The sequence below is a fragment of the Oryctolagus cuniculus genome, chromosome 3 (genome assembly GCF_964237555.1).
Source record: "Oryctolagus cuniculus chromosome 3, mOryCun1.1, whole genome shotgun sequence".
Classification (NCBI taxonomy): domain Eukaryota; kingdom Metazoa; phylum Chordata; class Mammalia; order Lagomorpha; family Leporidae; genus Oryctolagus; species Oryctolagus cuniculus.
In genome coordinates this window covers 139,178,755-139,197,594 of record NC_091434.1, presented here as the reverse complement: position 1 = coordinate 139,197,594, position 18,840 = coordinate 139,178,755, and the positions used below count along the sequence as shown (strand labels likewise).

The 18,840-nt window shown below is 41.8% G+C and overlaps 1 protein-coding gene across 27 annotated transcripts in view; it reads right to left on the bottom strand.

Annotated features, from left to right (window-relative positions):
* SRPK2 (SRSF protein kinase 2) overlaps positions 1-18,840 on the bottom strand; it is a 289,404-nt gene that overhangs the window by 145,870 nt on the left and 124,694 nt on the right. For 13 of the 27 annotated variants that reach the window (XM_051849720.2, XM_051849719.2, XM_051849698.2 and 10 more), the window contains one exon: positions 18,340-18,403. The exons of 8 other annotated variants lie outside the window; for them this stretch is intronic. In XM_051849720.2, the coding sequence (XP_051705680.1) occupies positions 18,340-18,377 (38 nt within the window). In that variant the 5' untranslated portion in view covers positions 18,378-18,403. Of the gene's footprint in view, positions 1-2,271; positions 2,352-3,693; positions 3,764-17,757; positions 18,141-18,339; positions 18,606-18,840 lie in introns of those variants that run through there. 6 more of the 27 variants (XM_070071175.1, XM_070071181.1, XM_070071178.1 and 3 more) reach the window with 5 other exon arrangements.

Genomic DNA, 18,840 nt, shown 5'->3' with positions numbered 1-18,840 from the left:
GTCCCGGTCGGGGCGCTGGATTCTGTCCCGGTTGCCCCTCTTCCAGGCCAGCTCTCTGCTATGGCCCGGGAGCACAGTGGAGGATGGCCCACGTGCTTGGGCCCTGCACCCCATGGGAGACCAGGAGAAGCACCTGGCTCCTGCCTTCGGATCACTGTGGTGTGCCGGTCGCAACGGCCATTGGAGGGTGAACCAACGGCAAAGGAAGACCTTTCTCTCTGTCTCTCTCTCACTGTCCACTCTGCCTGTAAAAAAAAAAAAAAAGAAAAGGGTAAAAGGCAGCAAACCTGTATACTACGTCCATGTGTGTTGGTTACCTGTGCTGTTTAGGGCCAAGGATAGCAGTTCCTAATCTCTGCAACCTTCAAGAACAGACACTGCAGTCACTAGGAGATGTGAAGAGCACATGTTCTTATCCCATGTGTGTAACCTGACACATGACACCTTGTACAGGAAAGCACTCAACATCTTTATTACTCAAACAACATATTTTGTGGCACAGGGGTTTAAGTTGACAGTGACATTGTTAAATTGTAAACATGCTTGTGTTCTTAGAACAGAGACATCACATTGGATATCCACAAGGATCCTTTTAAGAATTCAACAGAGAGCGGGAAAACACTCTGTGGTGCCGATTTGCCCCAGCTGCTCCTCTTCCGATCCAGCTCTCTTCTGAGGGACTGGGAAAGCAGTGGAAGATGGCCCAGCTCTGGTCATTGTGGCCATCTAGGGAGTGACCAGCAGATGGAAAACCTTTCTCTTTATCTCTACCTCCCTTTCTGTAACTCTACCTCTCAAATAAATAAATAAATCTTTTCCTTTTTTAAAGGCATTTAAGTTATTCTTCCACTGCTAGAAACAGAGCTGAAAGAACAGTACGGGGGTGGGAGTGGGGGGTCGCTGCAGTGAGTGGGCTAAGGCCTGGCCTGCAGTGCCAGCATCCCATATAGGCACCGGTTCAAGTCCCAGTTGCCCCACCTCCAGTCCAGCTCCCTGCTAATGCACCTGGGAAAGCAGTGGAAGAGAGGCCCAGTGCTTGGACCCCTGCACCCATATGGGAGACCCAGAAGAAGCTCCTGGCTCCTGGCTTCGGACTGGCTCAGCTCCAGCGATTGCAGTCATTTGGGGAGTGAACAAGCAGATGGAAGATCCACCCCCCCCCACACCTCTCTCTGTAACTCTTTCAAATAAATCTTTAAAAAATAAATAAATAAAAAGAATTGTACTGGGAAAATTTTAAATCTTTATTCTTGGTTCTCTTAAAGAAGTAAAAGAAAACTGGTCAAACTAACTCCATTTTCTCTGTGTTCTAGAACTCTAAATGTCTTAATTTCAATTACTGTAAGTTACAGGTTTACAGGACTTTTCTCTGGAGCCTTCGCTGAATCCCCAGGTTTCCTTCCTGCTGTCATTCCTTTACAATCCATTCACAAGCTCCCAATTGTCTTGGAGCTGGAGATGGACACAGGTCAGTCCAGAGGGGCTTGATTTTAGCAAATCATGCTTCTATCCTATCTCTATCCTATATCTGCCTGGCCAAAATTAAAGAGTAGGTACTCTTAATTAGTAAATAAAAATGAATTCTTAAAACTGAGTTTCATGGCTGGTGCTGTGGCATAGCAGGTTAAGCTGCCACCTTCAGTTCCAGGACCTCATTCATATGGGCACTGGTTTAGATTCCTGGCTGTTCCAACTCCGATCCAGCTCCCAACCAGTGTGCATGGGAAAGCAGTGGAAGATGGCCCAAGTTTTTGGGCCCCTGCCACTATATGGGAGACCTAGAAGCAGCTCCTGGCTCTGGACTTTGGCCTAGCCCATTGCTGGCAGTTATAGCCATCTGGGGAGTGAACCAGCAGACGGAAAATCTGTGTGTTTGTGTGTGTGTGTGTCTTTCCCCCTCTCTCTGTAACTGCCTTACAAATAAAATAAAAAATATTTGGGGGGGGTACCTATTTGGGTCATCATAAATACCCTTTGATCTTTCCTGATCTCAAAGTGAAAAAAAAAAAAAAGATACTTTTGATGGCATGGTGACTTCTCCTAACATTCTTTTCATAAGCCTATGACCTGGAACAAAGATTATATATGATGTATAAATCTTTAATTTCTGGAATTATCACATGCTGCCCATGTTTCTCAAAGCATAACCATTTCCTTTAGCAAACTACTACTTTAATGTTTAAAAATACATCTAGGATGAGGGTGCGGGGTACATTTTGCATAGCAGTTAAGACACTTGCATCCCATGTCAGATTGTCTGGGTTTCTATACCTGGATCCAGCTTCTGACTCCAGCTTCCTGCTAAATGCAGACACTGGAGACGGAGGTGATGGCTCAAAGTAATCAGGTTCCTGCAATCAATGTGGGAGACCTGTATTGAATTTCTGGCTTTTGGCTTCAAACCAGTCCCAGCCAATGGTAACACTTGGGGACAGAACCAGTAGATGGGGAAGCTCTTTCTCTCTCTCTCTCTCTCCAAAAAAGAAACAAATACATTTTTTCTAAACCACATGTCATTAAATGCAAACACACAAGAAAGGAAACACTGGTGTGTTGTATCCCTGGAGAAAACCAGCTGTGCTAGAATTCTGGGGGGCATGGTGTCAACTACTATGATGATTTCTCATGGTAAATACACAGGCTTTTTCCCTTACATGTTACACTCAAAGTGTTGTGTCACTGAATCCTTAATAGGAATTTCTAAGTTCAAAACAATAAAAGGTACCAATCACACATGATGAATCTAGACATTTTTAGACAAAGTTAACTTTGGTAGGTCTACTTTTAAAACATTACTAAACTTGACAAGATTTCTTGGGAAATGCTTGATTTGCAATGATCTAAAACCGTTCCTACAAACAAATCCATCATGAATATGTGGTCTGAAGAACAAGAAGGCCTTTATGGCTCCCCATAAAATCTGTGATTCCATTAAACAGGTTGGTGAAGAGCAAACAGGTTTTACTATTATGATCATCAGCTTCATCTTGCCAAAAGCTGTTAAATCTTTTATAGCAACTCTGAGTGTGGCAAGAGAAAACAGCTCCATTTGTCTTCAGGAGCCAGGTGGGCTGCCAAGCAGGGCCCAGGCTGCAGGGAGGAGAGAGCTGACCACAGCAGAAGCCATGCAATTGTACATGGAGTGGAGGAAGGAAATGAGGAGGGCACAGACACTGCACTCTCATCATACCCCAACACCACTTCTTCACCTGTGTGCTCCAAAATAAATACTTATAGCAATGCTGAAATGGAAGGGACTGTGACAGGAGACCATCACAGCAACACAGCCTCAAGCACACATGTTCTTCCTGCAACTACAAAAGCCCAGAAAAAATTAAAAGTCCTATGCAAAGAGGAAAGTCACGTGAAATAGCCCAAGGTATTTATTCAATCACAAGCAGCCAAAGATTCCCCCAGAAGAGTATTTCAACCATTCCATCATAGACTGTCAAATTATAACGGTAAAATATCCAGTAAGCCTGGAGGCAATCTTTTCTTCTTAATGGAAAAGACTGGGCCAAACAACAAAATAAATTCTCACAATTCTATGTGAAATCCTACCAACTCCCTTTTCTATAAATGGATATAGCAACACTCAACATGACCAAACTGCAAACCTGCCTCAGCTCCGTATTATGCAGGGGCTCTCCCGTGGGCTGATGATTACTCTGGCCAAGAAAATGATATGCTTACCTCACTCTGCGTCCAAAGAGGACTTTAATAATCACGAGTTGACTCCACCAGAAAAAAAAAAAAAAAAAAAAGAGGCTGGAGAAGGGGACAAGAACTGAAATTCAAACCACAATTTTGAATTTTTAACTATAGCATGTATGCACTAGTGAGTTTTGTCTACCACAAACGTAATTTATCTATTAAAGCTTTTTCTTTTTTATCAAACATAAGAGTTTAAAATCTATGTCGTGTCATTTTTTTCTCTCTTTTAAACCAGACATTAGACATTAAACTGCTTCTGCCTTAATATACTCTGCTTTCAGTTAGTACAACATTAAAATCTTGCTAAGTCAGGACAGCAGATAGTTATAATTTTTTTCCTGAAGAGGAAGAGGAACGAAGCATCTCCTGCCAAAAAAAAAAAAAAAAAAAAAAACCAAAATCCTCAAAATAACTTTATCATAAGACAACTAGACAATGAATTAAATTGCTAATTAGAGCCACAATAAAAGAAATACACCATTCTACTCCCACAGCATAACAGTGTCAGAAGAGGAAAGCAAAAGAATAAGAAAACAGAATAGAGTAGGGCTTAAGGAAAAAAGATATATAAAGGAAATTCTTTTCTGAATGATAAAGAAAGTTAAAATAACATGATTCATTAGCATCCCCATCTGAATATAAAGTTCAGTGATTTTTGAGTTTTAAAGTTCAGAAAAATTAAAATCTCAATTCTTCATTCATGCTAGCCACATTCCAAATACTCTGAGAAGCTTGGCTGACATTATAGAACCTTCTACCACTGTGAAGTCTATTGGACAGTACTGTTCTAGAGTATTTTAAATAATTTATAGAAATGATACTTTAGGGGCTGACTCTGTGGCATAGTGGGTAAAGTCATGGCCTTCAGTGCGGAATCCCATATGGGCATGGGTTCAAGTCCTGGCTGCTTTTCTTCTGATCCAGCTCTCTACTACGGCCTGGGAAAGCAGCAGAAGATGGCCCAAATACTTAGGCCCCTGCACCTGGGTGGGAGACATGAATGAAATCCCTGGCCCCTGGCTTCAGATCAGCCCAGCTCAGGCCGTTGTGGCCATTTAGGAGTGATGGAAGACTTCTCTCTCTCCTCTCTCTCTCTCTGCCTCTGCCCTTCTGCAACTCTGCCTTTAAAAGAAAGAAAGAACAAATGAAAGAATGAATGAATGAAAGGAAGGATATTTTATATATCCACTGAGCAAAGACTTCTGCAACAAACAGGAGGCAGTGCTGTGGCACACAGAGGGCTGAGTCACAGCTTGCAAAGCCAGTATTCCATATCTGAGAGCCTGTTCCAATCCTAGCTGCTCTGCTTCCAATTCAGCTTCCTGCTAATGCACCGAGAGAGCAGCAAGGGATGATTCAAGTGCTTGGGTCCCCGCCACCAAGACCTCAAAGGTGTTCTGGGCTCTAGCTTCAGCCTGGCTAGCCCTAGCCACTGTGGCCATCTGGGAAATGAGCCAGTGGAATAAAGAAATACCTCTCCATGTGTGTGTCTGTGTGTCACTATACCTTTCAAATAAACAACACTAAAAAAAGGGTTCAGACAGTAATTTCCTCTGATTATGATTAAATAGGCACAACAATAAAAAATAAGATTTAACAAGCCAACAATCTTTGTCATTAGAAAACAGCACCTCGGCCAGCAACGTGGCTCACCTGGCTAATCCTCCGCCTGCAGCACTGGCACCGCAGGTTCTAGTTCTGGTTGGGGCGCCGGATTCTGTCCTGGTTGCTCTTCTTCCAGTCCAGCTCTCTGCTGTGGCCCAGGAGGGCAGTGGAGGATGGCCCAAGGACTGCACCGCATGGGAGACCAGGAGGAAGCACCTGGCTCCTGGCTTCAGATCGGCGCAGCTTCGGATTGGTAGCGGCCATTTGGGGGGTGAACCAATGGAAAAAGGAAGACCTTTCTCTCTGTCTCTCTCTCTCACTGTCTAACTCTGCCTGTAGGTAGGTAGGTAGGTAGGTAGGTAGGTAGGTAGGTAGGTAGGAAGGAAGGAAGGAAGAAAGAAAGGAAGAAAGGAAGGAAGGAAGGAAGGAAGGAAGGAAGGAAGGAAGGAAGGAAGGAAGGAAGGAAGAAAGGAAGAAAGGAAGAAAGGAAGAAAGGAAGAAAGGAAGAAAGGAAGAAAGGAAGAAAGGAAGAAAGGAAGAAAGGAAGAAAGGAAGAAAGGAAGAAAGGAAGAAAGGAAGAAAGGAAGAAAGGAAGAAAGGAAGAAAGAAAGAAAGAAAGAAAGAAAGAAAGAAAGAAAGAAAGAGAAAGGAAAGGGAAAGGAAAGGGAAAGGAAAGGGAAAGGAAAGGGAAAGGAAAGGGAAAGGAAAGGGAAGGAAAGGGAAAGGAAAGGAAAGGAAAGGAAAGGAAAGGAAAGGAAAGGAAAGGAAAGGAAAGGAAACAGCACCTCTATCTATCCAAGACTGCCACCGAGACACAGAGTGTGAGAATCCCAAGCAGTGGCTGAACCCACTGTACCACAATGCCCACCCCTTATAGCCTCTGTTGATAATTCATGCCAATGTTCAATACTCTGTGTGTTGGAGTGGGTGTTTGGCCTAATAGTGAAGACATCAGTTAATATAACCTCGCCCCACAAAGGAGTACCTGGGCTTGACTCCCAGTGCCAGCTTCTGATTCCAGCTTCCTGCTAATGCAGATTCTGAGAGGTAGCAGTGAGGTATAATGTAACTTTGGACTCCAGCCACCATCATGGAAGACCTGGATTGAGTTCCTGGCTCCCAGTTTAAGTCCTGGCCCTGGCTAAGTCCTGGCCTTGGCTCAGTCCCAGACATTATACATTATGAACATTATGGGAAGTAAATACATTATGGGAAGTAAATCAATGGAGAGGAGCTTTCTCTGTGTCTCTGCCTCTCATATTAACTTTAAAACACACACACACAAGAGTGGGGGGTACAGAATAGCGAGATCCCAGTGTTGAGGAATTCATCCACTCTCTATCAATGAAATGGTAAATACTGCCTTAATTTTTCTACCCATTTCCAGAGTAGATAATGAATACCTTGCTGCAACTCTACAGTATCTCTTACATTCTTCTACACTAGACAGGACAATGCATTTCTTTAACATATTCTTAAAAAGACATTATTATGCTCCACAGGAGCAAGCACATGTTTTCAATATCAGCAACCATCTCACTTCCTAAAATGTTTCTAATGGCTCTTGGTAAACCTCAGCATAAAATCTGACAGTTCTCCTTGCTACCTGGGTGCAACGCATCCCTCACCAATCTTCCCATCCTTCCCCTCCAATTGTTTCCCAACTTCATGAAATTACTCAGTCTCAAGAAGGTACCACATTTCATTTCACCCTGATGGCCCACATGCTCTTTACTCAGCCTGGAATTTAAATTCCAGAAAGAAAAATGGAAAGGTCTTGACTACAAAGATGTTTAAACTTTGTAACACAATAGTCACTGGCAAATTACTGAACATCTACAGGCCTGGGTAAACAGCAAAGATTAAAGAAAGCACTATAGCCCAGCAGATAAAGCCACCACTGGCATCCCCATATGGGCTCCAGGTCCTCTTCCAGCTGCTCCTCTTTCGATCCAGTTCTCTGCTTAAGGCCTGGGAAAGCAGTGGAAGATGGCCCAAGTCCTTAGGCCCCCGTTCCTACATAGGAGACCTGGAAGAAGCTCCTGGCTCCTGGCTTCCTCCTGGCCCAGCCTTGGCAGTTGCGGCCATCTGGGGAGTGAATCAGTGGATGGAAGATCTCTCTGTCTCTTTCTCTCTCTCTGCAACTGTGCCTTTCAAATAAAGTGAGAGAAGCTTAATTTCTGCCCATCTTTTCTTTAAAAAAAGAAAGAAAGCCATCCATTTACTTTGAATGTTTTGTATTCTGTCTGGTGCAGATCTTACAACTTTTGGAAATCCCTGCCAAAATTAAGGTTTATTAGCATAAATGGAATATGCAAATGTTCCTCACACATTATGTCACTTAATTGCTAACATCTAATCAGTAGCACACTAAGTACTTGTACACTCAGGTAATGAACACAGAAGGTACCAGAGTAACATCTGACTTTACTAGCAGAAAAAGATAAGGAACAAAGACCTATAGGCCAACACTATCTAGCATGTTGTTTAATATTACCCATGCAACACTCAAAAGGAGACAATTTTGAGAATCTTAAATGAAGAGTAACTTTAAAAGTCTTTCTGTAACCTGCTAGTGAAAGAATGAAGAAGCACTTTCTGAAGGGAAATTCATACTCCTTCCTTATCAAGAACCATACAGACTGGCATTGCAAGTGTTTCCACTTCTAAGACCAAGATCTGGCGAGGAAAATCATGGTACATATGAACTCAGTCCTGCAGCCTTTCAAAACAATACTATAAAAAGTGATGTTGGAGTGGGTGTTGTGGTGCAGCGTGTTAAGCTGCCTTATTAGGATGTCCACATTCAATATTACAGTGCCACTGCCACTCTGGGCACCTTCGCTTCTGTTTCAGTTTCCTGCTGATGGCTCAAGTGCTTGGCCCCCTGTCACCCACATGGGAGACCCATCAGAGTTCTAGGCTGCTGGCTTCAGCCTCACCCAGCCCTGGCTGTTGCAGGCAGACATCTGGGGAGTGAGTGAATCAATGGATACAAAATACCTATCTTTCTCTCTTTCAAGTAGATGAAAACAAACTTTTTAAAAATATGACACAGGATTATTTAACCACATTAAAAATTGCATATGTTACATGTATAAAGCCAGATTAAGTCATCTGTCAGTATGATATTGGCTCGACTGTTGATGGTGTGACTGCTGAAGTATGTCAGCTTAGTTAGTCTCTAGAGATCTACTTAGACTAGAACAAAAAATGAAATGGGAAAAAAATTAATCACAGCAACTGACCTTCAAAGTTTTGTAAAAATGTGGTGGTTTTATAATCTTTTTGCCTGAAATCCCTTTAAAAAAAAAAGGTAAGTATTTTGAAATATACAGTAAGCTCATAAGCAAGTAAAAAAGAAAGGTTTGGTTATCCTGGGGAAACTGGCATCTTTTTCTCCTTATAAATAGAAAAAAAAGCAATGTCTCTTTTCTAGTATGGTGGTCCAGAAACTTGAGCCAAAATTATTCAGCACCTTTAGTACCTCCTCCCAGTACTTATCTGGGTGTGCTTCTGACCACCCCCCATTAACCTTCTCTGCCTGTACTGCCTCTGGCTCTCTCTCCCACTGCACCACACTGCAGGTGGATGTCACATTGGCCTGAATGCCTTTTCTGTGGTAAGGAGGAGGGGAATGTGGAAAAGGGGGAAGAAGAAAAGGAATGAGGTGGAAGGCATAAGGATAGAACACTATTCTGCCTCTATATAATTTTTAGATTAGTTCCATCATAGTAGATACTTAAATATTTGCAGAAAATACATTATTTAATACCCAACTTAAAAAATTGTGTATCTATGGGGGAGGAACCTTCCCACAAGTATTCATTCCAAACAGTTGATATTTTACTGAGTGTTGGTATCTGAGTATGCAGTTACTTGAACAGTGCTCACCAGTGTTTGGCATATCTGAAAGGCCAGAAAACTCCAGAGACATATCCTTGAGCATGAAAATAATTTTGTAGTTACATGCCTTCATCTATAGATAGTGGTTAGTACTCACAGGATTTGAAAATCTCTTACAAGTCTGCATAGGTCCATGGCTCAAAATTGTGAATCAAGGTGCTACAGCACAGAAGAGAATGATGTTACCAGGAGCTGAGCCTGAATAGCAAATACTCTATTTTTAAGGCTCCTGTGAGTTTCGTTTGTACCATCATTTAAAAGTGAACTAAGTCCTTAAACTCCAAATTTTCAGCTTGTCTTTCACAACCAGAGTGGCTGGCATAACCTGGCCTACCTTTCCACGTGACAGTCATCAGCAAGTGCTGACCAGCATCCCTCTCTTCAGGTGGGATTGGAGTCTCTTGCATTCAATACACCCCTACCTGGCCCACCTCACTCACTTGTCCTGGCCTTAGTAAACAACTATGTTTGGTCTTGTAAAATATGTTTCCCAGAAATGCAGAGACAGTTACATGTAATTCTTTTACGGAGTGTCAAGGGCCACCCACTCTATTATTATCCATGGAATAGCGCTTAGCACTGTGTGCCCAAGAAATGGACCAAGTTATGTTAGGGGGAGGCCATCCATCAAGACATCTTTTGTTTGAAATTTTACACAAATATATTGAAAAATGCTAAATTTCTGTGCTATCTTTGTGGCCCTGGTTTCCAGATCACTGAGTGGCTAGTGCACAGCAGCTGCTGATAAATAATGGATGGTGGACAGATAACAAACATAATCTACTAAAATGAGTCTTAATTTCTTCCAGTCCCTGGTACATAAAGGATTTTGATACAAAAGGAATCTGTACTGCGGTTGTGAAAAGCAGCTACCTTTTTACTGTTACCACTGTTGGTATAATAGCTGCTCACATTTGTTTAGAACCTCCCTGATAAATTCTTCTTAATCCACCACAGTGGAAGCAGGAGGGGATGCCAATGTGAAGAAAAAGCATGACTGCTGGTATGCAAAATGATCTTAGGGTATACTTGGGACTTGGCATTGGATTACACTGAAGCACATACTGAGAAAGTCACTCTTCTCCCATGGTTCTTTCCATCTATCTGAGTCTATCAAACAGCAAGTCCCACTTTGGTCCTAACACATGTTACGCCCCTTTATGATTCTTGCCAATTTAATTTCCCCTGTAAACAGTGGGAGCATATGGCTCGGGCTGAAATCCTTTATCAGACAACAGAATCTAGACAGGATTTAACAGCAACTGCTTTTCAAGGCAAATGGTACTGGTTCTCCATTTCTGATAGGAACAGAGAGATTTCTTTCTAAAGAAAATTAAGTTTTTAAAGACCATTATAATGTGATAGTTAATTTTAGATGTCAACTTGACCAGATTAAGGAATAACTAGAAACCTGGAAAAGGACTGTTGTGGGTGCGTCAGGGTTGCGGTTTCCAGGGAGGCCAGCTAGTGAGTCTGGACTAGATGAGGAAGACCAGCCCTCAGTGTTGGGGGAACTTTTGTCACCTGTCTTGGACATGAGAACTCGAGGCTTTGTGGCCTTTGGACTCCATGATTCACACCAGCTGCTCCCTCTCTAGACACTGGGGCTTTTGGCTTCCAGTAGAGCTCAAAAGAGTTACACACTGGGCTTTCCTGGTTCTGAGGCCTCCTGACTCAGACCAAGCCCCACTATTGGTACCCCAGGGTCTGTAACCTACAGACAGCCTGTTAAAGAACTTGTGAGCCAACTTCCCTAATAAATCCCACTTCGTGTATCTCTATATGTATCCTACTGGTTTGGCCTCTAGAGTCCTGACTAGAACATTTTTTAATCACAATTAAAAAGACATGATATGAAATAAGTATCAGTATAGTATAAAGTGCAAATGTGACGAAAAGCACAAAGGTCATACACAAATCACTGATATTTGGGAAATAATTGCCAATGGTTCGATGTTCCTTTTTTGGCGCAAAGATAGAATCCATTCAGATTTAATTTCCATTCTACCTTAAAACAAATTTTAAAAATGTATCATAATAAACTATACTTTACGTAATAAAAAGCTAGAATTTCTAAATTTGACATGTTAATATAAATTAACTATGCCAGGATCACAGAAACAGAAGACTCCTTTTACCAAAAATCTTTCCACAAAGTTCATAATTTGTAAATTGTCAATGACAGTATTTTGTCATCCTTTTGTGATAAAAGCACATTTATATGTATTAGATCATAAGATGGGGTTAACAACAAGTAAACCAGTAAGCAGAACAAATGTCAAACAGCAGCTGTGACAAATGCTACAAAGGGGATGTACTTGATCCTGTGAGGGCTTATAATAGGTGTAATCTGACCCACACAGGGCTTCCATGAAATGAGAGGGATGGGAATAGCAGAACAGCAAGGCCACGATGAGATGACCAAACAGAGACAGGAGTTGGACTCAGCTGAGAAGGGAGGTGAGGACTGGAGAGCGGAGGTGCTCGACGACCCAGATGTGGAGCTCACCTTCATCCAGAGCACAACGGCAGACAGTGGATGGGTTTTAAAAAGGGAGTGACCACCTGATCAGATCTGTGTTCTGAACTGTGATGTGAGCAACCCACCAGCCAGGGAAGCAGAAGAAAATAGGATCAAAGCTTAAGTTGGTAACATCTAGACCAAAGAAATAATGGCAGCTCAGAAAAGTCTTTTTTTTTTTTTTTTTTACCAGAAAGTAAATGATAACACTACACTTCTAAAGTAGACGATATGGATATTTTAAGCACTAGAAATGGCCTAGGGCCGGCGCCACGGCTCAATAGGCTAATCCTCCACCTTGCGGCGCCGGCACAACGGGTTCTAGTCCCGGTCGGGGCACCGGATTCTGTCCCAGTCGCCCCTCTTCCAGGCCAGCTCTCTGCTGTGGCCCGGGAGTGCAGTGGAGGATGGCCCACGTGCTTGGGCCCTGCACCCCATGGGAGACCAGGAGGAGCACCTGGCTCCTGCCTTCGGATCAGCGCAGTGCACCGGCCACGGCGGCCATTGGAGGGTGAACCAACGGCAAAAGGAAGACCTTTCTGTCTCTTTCACTGTCCACTCTGCCTGTCAAAGAAGAAAAAAAAAAAAAAAAAAAAAAAGAAATGGCCTAAAGTTTAATTCTTCTAAAATACCATGAATTCTTGGTCAGCCCTAAGGTGGTCAACCTACCCTGAGGGCTTTAAAGTGAAGTGGACTGGAGTTTGGCAGAGGGGGGTTCCAGGGTTAAGGGCAGGTAACAATCACTGGGGCTCTCCGATTTACTTCCCTGAGCTCCCAAATCGAACTGCTCCTTCTGTTTTACGTCAACTGAGGAAAATTTCTGCTACAGAAACCGAGTCAGAAAACCAGTGTTAACACCTATGGTCTCCAGGACCTGAACAAAAGATGAGAATGAGCCCATGGGAAAGCAGAGCCTCAGATCACTGCACCTAGTGTTCCCTTCTGCCCTGGTCTTCTCATACTGACCTCCTTCCTGGAAGTCAGTACTCAGACAGAGGGCCCTGTCAGCTGCTAATCCTCAAATGGCTCCAACTCTGGGTGACATTGGCACACCCACCAGAATGCTAACAAGGAGAAAGAAGGACAGAAGGGAAAGAGAGGAAAGGGAAGGGAGAAAAAGACACGGTACCAAGTTGGCAAGAAGCTGCACAGAGCTGGCAGGCTTTGGAAAGGCGGTACAGCCATTAAAACCCAGTGAGTGCACTCCTACAAACATACTCAACAGAGATGCATGCACAGGTTCCTTTCCCAAAAGACAAGCATGCAAGTGTGCACTGCAGCACCACTCTCAACAGCCAGCAGCAGCAAACACCCAGAATGCCCTCTATAGACTGGATTAACAGACTGAGGTACAATCATGTAGTGACTACCATACAGCAACGAGACTCAATTTACAGCTACATACAACATGGGTGAATCTTACACAATGTCGGGAGAAGACAGGCCGGAAGCCTACACAGAGAGTCTCCATTTACAGTGTTTGAAATCAGACACAAATGAACAGCCATTTGAAAGAAAAGCATTTAGTCCTTATCTTAATTCTAAAACCCAAAATGAACCACTTCTTCACTATGAAGACCCTAAAGCTTCTAAATCTAAGAGAAAGTCTTAAGTGACCTTGGGTTTGGCAAAGATTTCTTAAGGTAAAACACACACACACACACAAACACACACACACACGTGGGTTTTTTTTTTAATTATCAAAAAGCTGGGTTTAATAGACCTATTGCTGGTACATTCCTTAATTTTTAATCCTCCCCTCCCCCCCCCCCCGTGCCAGTTTCCTTTTTCTTCCAGGTTTCTCTTTTTGCTTTCCACATCCACTCATCATTATCATCTGCCCTCTTTCTCTTCACTTAAAAGAGTTTCCAAATTAAGGGACAGAATTAAAATTCACACACACACAAATGGCACGGGTTCTTCAAGTACCTGAAACATGGTTATACTAGGGGAGGAACAATAAGCAGGCTCCACTACATCTCACCTGTCCTGTTTATTCAGCACTAGTGAAACATAGGCCACAGCACAGTAGCATTATGGTACTTGCTCTTCTCCAAAACAAGGTAGCCAGCAATGTGGGGATTCGGTATTTGCCAGCTTTCTGGGATGCTAAAGCATCAGGCTAGAATACTTCTTCTCTGCACTAGTACAAGTCTAAGAACTCATTTTTAACAGTAAAAAAAAAAAAAGTTAAAAACACAAAGAAAATTGGCCTTTAGTATCTGTTTCCTGAGAAAAACCAAACCTATGTAGCACTGCTTAGTTATTAACTTTTAATTGATTGTGAACTTTACTAATTACAACAACATCCATTTTATACTTAACAATAGCAGGTGTAGGCGATGCTGAGGACAAATAAATGTAGACTCTCAGCTTCTCAGATTCCCTTCACAAACTCAGCAGCCCTCTCAGGGTTTGGTCTGAATGGGTTGGAATTCACAGCTTTGAGCACTCTGGGCTTACGCTTTAAGCCATATACTTCTGTTAGAAAAGTTCACTGCAGAAGCAGCAATATAACTGACAAAAACTTGCACCCTTGGGGTATTTCTGGTATGATCTGCCAGTCTTCCCAAGAGCAGTTCTTTTAAAATACACATGCACACACACACATCCCACTTTTTCTCCCTTCATGTCTCCCCATAAATGACTTAGAAGTGGTACCTGAACTGTTTAGATGCCCAAGTTCAACAATGGAGTGCCTGGGTTCCAGTCCTGGCTAGGGCTGCTGACTCCAGCATCTTGCTAATGCAGACCTCGGGAGGTAGCAGTGAGGGCTCAAGCAACTAATGTTCGTATCTCCCATATGGGAGAGAGCAGAACTGCATTCCAAGCCATTGGCTCTGATCCCAGCAGTTACAGGCATTTGGCGAATGGAACCATGGAACCAGAGGACAAATATCTTTCTTTGTCTCTGTCATTCTGTTTCTCAAGTTCAATATGAAGACGGGGGGGGGGGGGGGGGGGGGGCTCTGAAAATCTCATTAAATGGGAGCAGATAAGAAAATAAAACTGTCTAGCACCACCTCTAATGTGTTTAGGACAGGCATTCATTCCAAATACACTCAATTTAAAAAGAAAATGTTTGCAGGATTTACTTCTAAAATCTCCAAAGCAGGAGATTTTAGATGCCTTCCCCTTAACTAGCTATACACATCATTTATTGTTGTTTCTAAAGATTTGTTTGTTTGTTTGAAAGGCAGAGTTACTGGGGGGAGGGGATGGCAAAGAGGGAAATATTCCATCACATTTGGTTCACTCCCCAACAGCCAGGGCTGGGCCACGCCAAATCCAGGAGCCAGGAACTCCATCCAAGTCTCCCACATGGGTGCGGGGCAAAGACTTGGGCCATCTGCTGCTGCTTCAGCACGTGCATTGGCAGGGAGCTGAATCAGAAGTGCAGCAGCCGGGACTCAAACTGGCAACCTTAAGGGATACAAGTGTTGCAGGGGCAGCTTAACCCACTGTACACCAATGCCTGGCCTCCCACAATTTGTTTTTATTCATTATCAGGCATCATTTTTTTTTTTAATTTTTTTATTTTTTGACAGGCAGAGTGGACAGTGAAAGAGACAGAGAGAAAGGTCTTCCTTTGCCGTTGGTTCACCCTCCAATGGCTGCCGCGCTGCGGCCCACACGCACCTCTCCGAAGGCAGGAGCCAGGTGCTTCTCCTGGTCTCCCACACGGGTGCAGGGCCCAAGCACTTGGGCCATCCTCCACTGCACTCCCAGGCCACAGCAGAGAGCTGGCCTGGAAGAGGGGCAACCGGAACAGAATCCGGCGCCCCGACCGGGACTAGAACCCAGTGTGCTGGCGCGGCGCCGGCCCTATCAGGCATCATTTTTAAAAATTCATTCAACAATATCTTTGCCCTTCACTTTTAAAATGAGTAAATTTAAGTTTTTCTCTCTCCAAAACACAAAACCACAACAACATAAACTATGACTTTTTGTTATATTGCATGAGTTTGAGTCCTGAGTCTATTTAGAATAGAACATAATAAGGACCCCCATACCTCTCCTATGAAATGGCATTTGATGGACCTCCCTGTTCTATTAAAACCTAAAAACATAATTCTGAATTTTGAGTGGTATTGAGATGTTAGGATAACATTTTCTGTTTCTTTTTTCTTTGCTAATGTATTTTCTAATTTAACCCGCAAGCCTCAAAATTCCACTATAAATCTACCTCAAATCACATTTTTCTTTTTCAGTGAAGGGATTTTAAGAGGCTACATAATTAAATTAGGTTTATTTTTTCTTTTTCTTTTTTTTTTTTTATATTCCAGAAACAAAATCTGTTTGTGTTAATGACAACTTTTGGCTTTGTGCAATCAAGTAGCTTCTCCCATCTTCAAAGAAAAAAGCCAGGTTTCTTTATACTTTCTACCAACACATATACTGGAACATTGACTGGATGTAAATTACAAATATCTTTTAAGACTTATGCCACCATGCTTAAACCACTAACTCTAACTTAAAATTTTTAAATGTCAAACCAAGGACTTTTCAAATGTAGGTAACTGGTGAACAAGAACTGAAGAATGTGATGGTAATACAACATGATACTAAAAGTATTGGATTCCTGGGCAGAATATAGCATTACCAAGACATGACTTTTGTTTTTTTGACTTCAGATTTTTATTTTCAATTCCTTCCCAACAAAAAGATAAATGATCTGACTACTCATTATTACATGACTTTTAATTAAAAGAGGAAAAAATAATATTTTCTATTTTTAACATGTTTACATTAATGAAACAACCACATTTCCACAGTGTTGTGCTGAGCCATAAGGTACAGTTATCTCCATTAAGCCAGCAATATCACAACTGCCAAATGTATCTCTAAAACTGATAAGGCAAGGTCTGGTATCACTATGAATAAAGTTACCTTAAGCACAGTGGCCGTTTTCTAATCTTTCAGATCATGACCATATGCATCCCTCCCTTTCCTTCAGAGAAACCCAAGAACCTAGATAATAAACTATTTTAGAATCTTTTCCTTTAGAGAATGTATTTAAGCCAGAAAAACTTTATCCATTCTTTGTCTCTCAGTAATACTCACCCACTGTTCTACTCTCAATTTGTCAATAAAGAATTCATGATACCAAAAAAAAAAAAAAAAAGGAAAAAAGGTTAGCAGCAGCAGCTAGCCTTAATTACAACTGTCATCTTCAAACTCCAACATTACAGTTGGCACCTGGGCTGCTGGCTGTTCTCACCACCACCCTTTCCCTTCCTAGCACCACCATTTCACTGGCAGAACATTCCCAAGGCTCCAGACTGCTTTTCATCTTGCAAACAGAATGCTTAAAACCAGACAGCTAGCCACAAACTAGAAGTTGAACACCACATAAAAACAAACACAAGCGGTCCTACATCTTTCTATTTTCTATCTCTAACGAAAGCAGTAACATCATCTTTAATTATAATGCCCTAAGTTATACCCAGAAGCTTTTCACCTGAGTATACTAAATACATTGATATATATGATCATTTTGACATCAGATTGTGTCCTGCATAGACTAGTGTACTTTAAATAAATCCATTCTACCAGGGCAGGTTCATCACCATTTTTTTCTCAGTGTTTTCAGTGTACGATTCCTTAACTACCAAGTTACCTCCCCATAATATTTTCTTAAATATTATACCTACAAACATAAAAAGATAACCCTGAAAACTAATCCTAGAAAAATCAACATACTTTAAATATAAAATATTAAGTATAAACTGTTTAGGTCCCCAAGAGAAAGATAAGCATAAACTATGCCTGAGAACCTCAATTTAAAACATTATGTAGTATACACAATTTTGATAAACAGAAGTGAACACAGTGTTTGTATATCAAAATAGGCAACTACAGCCTCATTTCTTTCTTTAGACAAAAATATCTTAATTGTGTTTTTAAGACAAAATAGTCATTCTGACGAATTATCTCTTTACAGGTAAAATCACATGATTGACAGATAAAATAATTGCTTTAAAAATACTTCTGAGTCATTTTGTCCTTACCTGCAGGCATGAACCATTACTGCATGCAGTGACTGTTCCATTTCCTAGCACAGACTTGAAGAAGCATCATATCTCTCTTTCAGAATGTGACTAATCTGTGGGTTTGCAATTCCTAAGCTATTTACAAATGGCACTCCTTTTCCACATAAGAAAATATTTATCACAACCAAATATCAAGTATTTTTAACCTGAGCCTTACAAATAACCTTGGTTATTTACTGTGTAGCAGCAACCTCAAAAAATGGAAAATCTAACAGTAGTCTTTCTTACAGAAAGCAAGATTTTTGTTTGCTTGTTGGTCTTTAAAAGCCCTCCACAGCTGTCACACAGGAGCCAGCGGTAGGCTGTGTTATGGTGTGCATGCTGCAGCTGATCAGGCTTCACTAATTTAAAAAAAAAAAAAATCAATTACCCTTCGCAAAAGCAGAACAGCTTGCCCAAATACATCTTCAATACAGCACAATACCAGCATGCAGTACAATACGTTATATAGCAAACTTGACAAGAAAAAAAAAATATGTCCTGGTTTGTTTCTTAGCAATGCTACACCATTAATTGTTCATGCAAGAGATGTAGCTGTACCTTTCTGAAGAGGACGACTTCTCAGAGTTAACTGACATCAGCAGCTCAATCTTCTGCTTGATTTCTGGAAAAATCAGAAAATATTCACAACCAAGATTGCCTGCTCTGGCTTCCAAGCCTTATATCAAGAGATTTTTCTTCTCTAATCCCTTTTGTTCAGAATGAGGCCACAAGATTCACAGTACTTCTGTTAGGACCGGGATTCAATGGTGCTATAAAGGGAAAAGGCTCCAGAGGCATCGGGCCTTGCTAAACTATGCACATGACTGTTTATGAAAGCAGGAAGTACCATTTCTTTAAAGCAGAGGGGGTGTTTTCTCTGTTAAGGTAGAACTAGCATGGCTCTACAGCAAGATTTTAAATTCAGCAAATCAAAATCCAGACAAGAAATGCTAACGTCAGAAATGAACACAGTAGATAATTTAAAAAGCCTGGGGAATAATATTACAGGCTGTGATGAACAGATATACAACCCTGGGCTGCTTCTATTTCTCCAGTCCA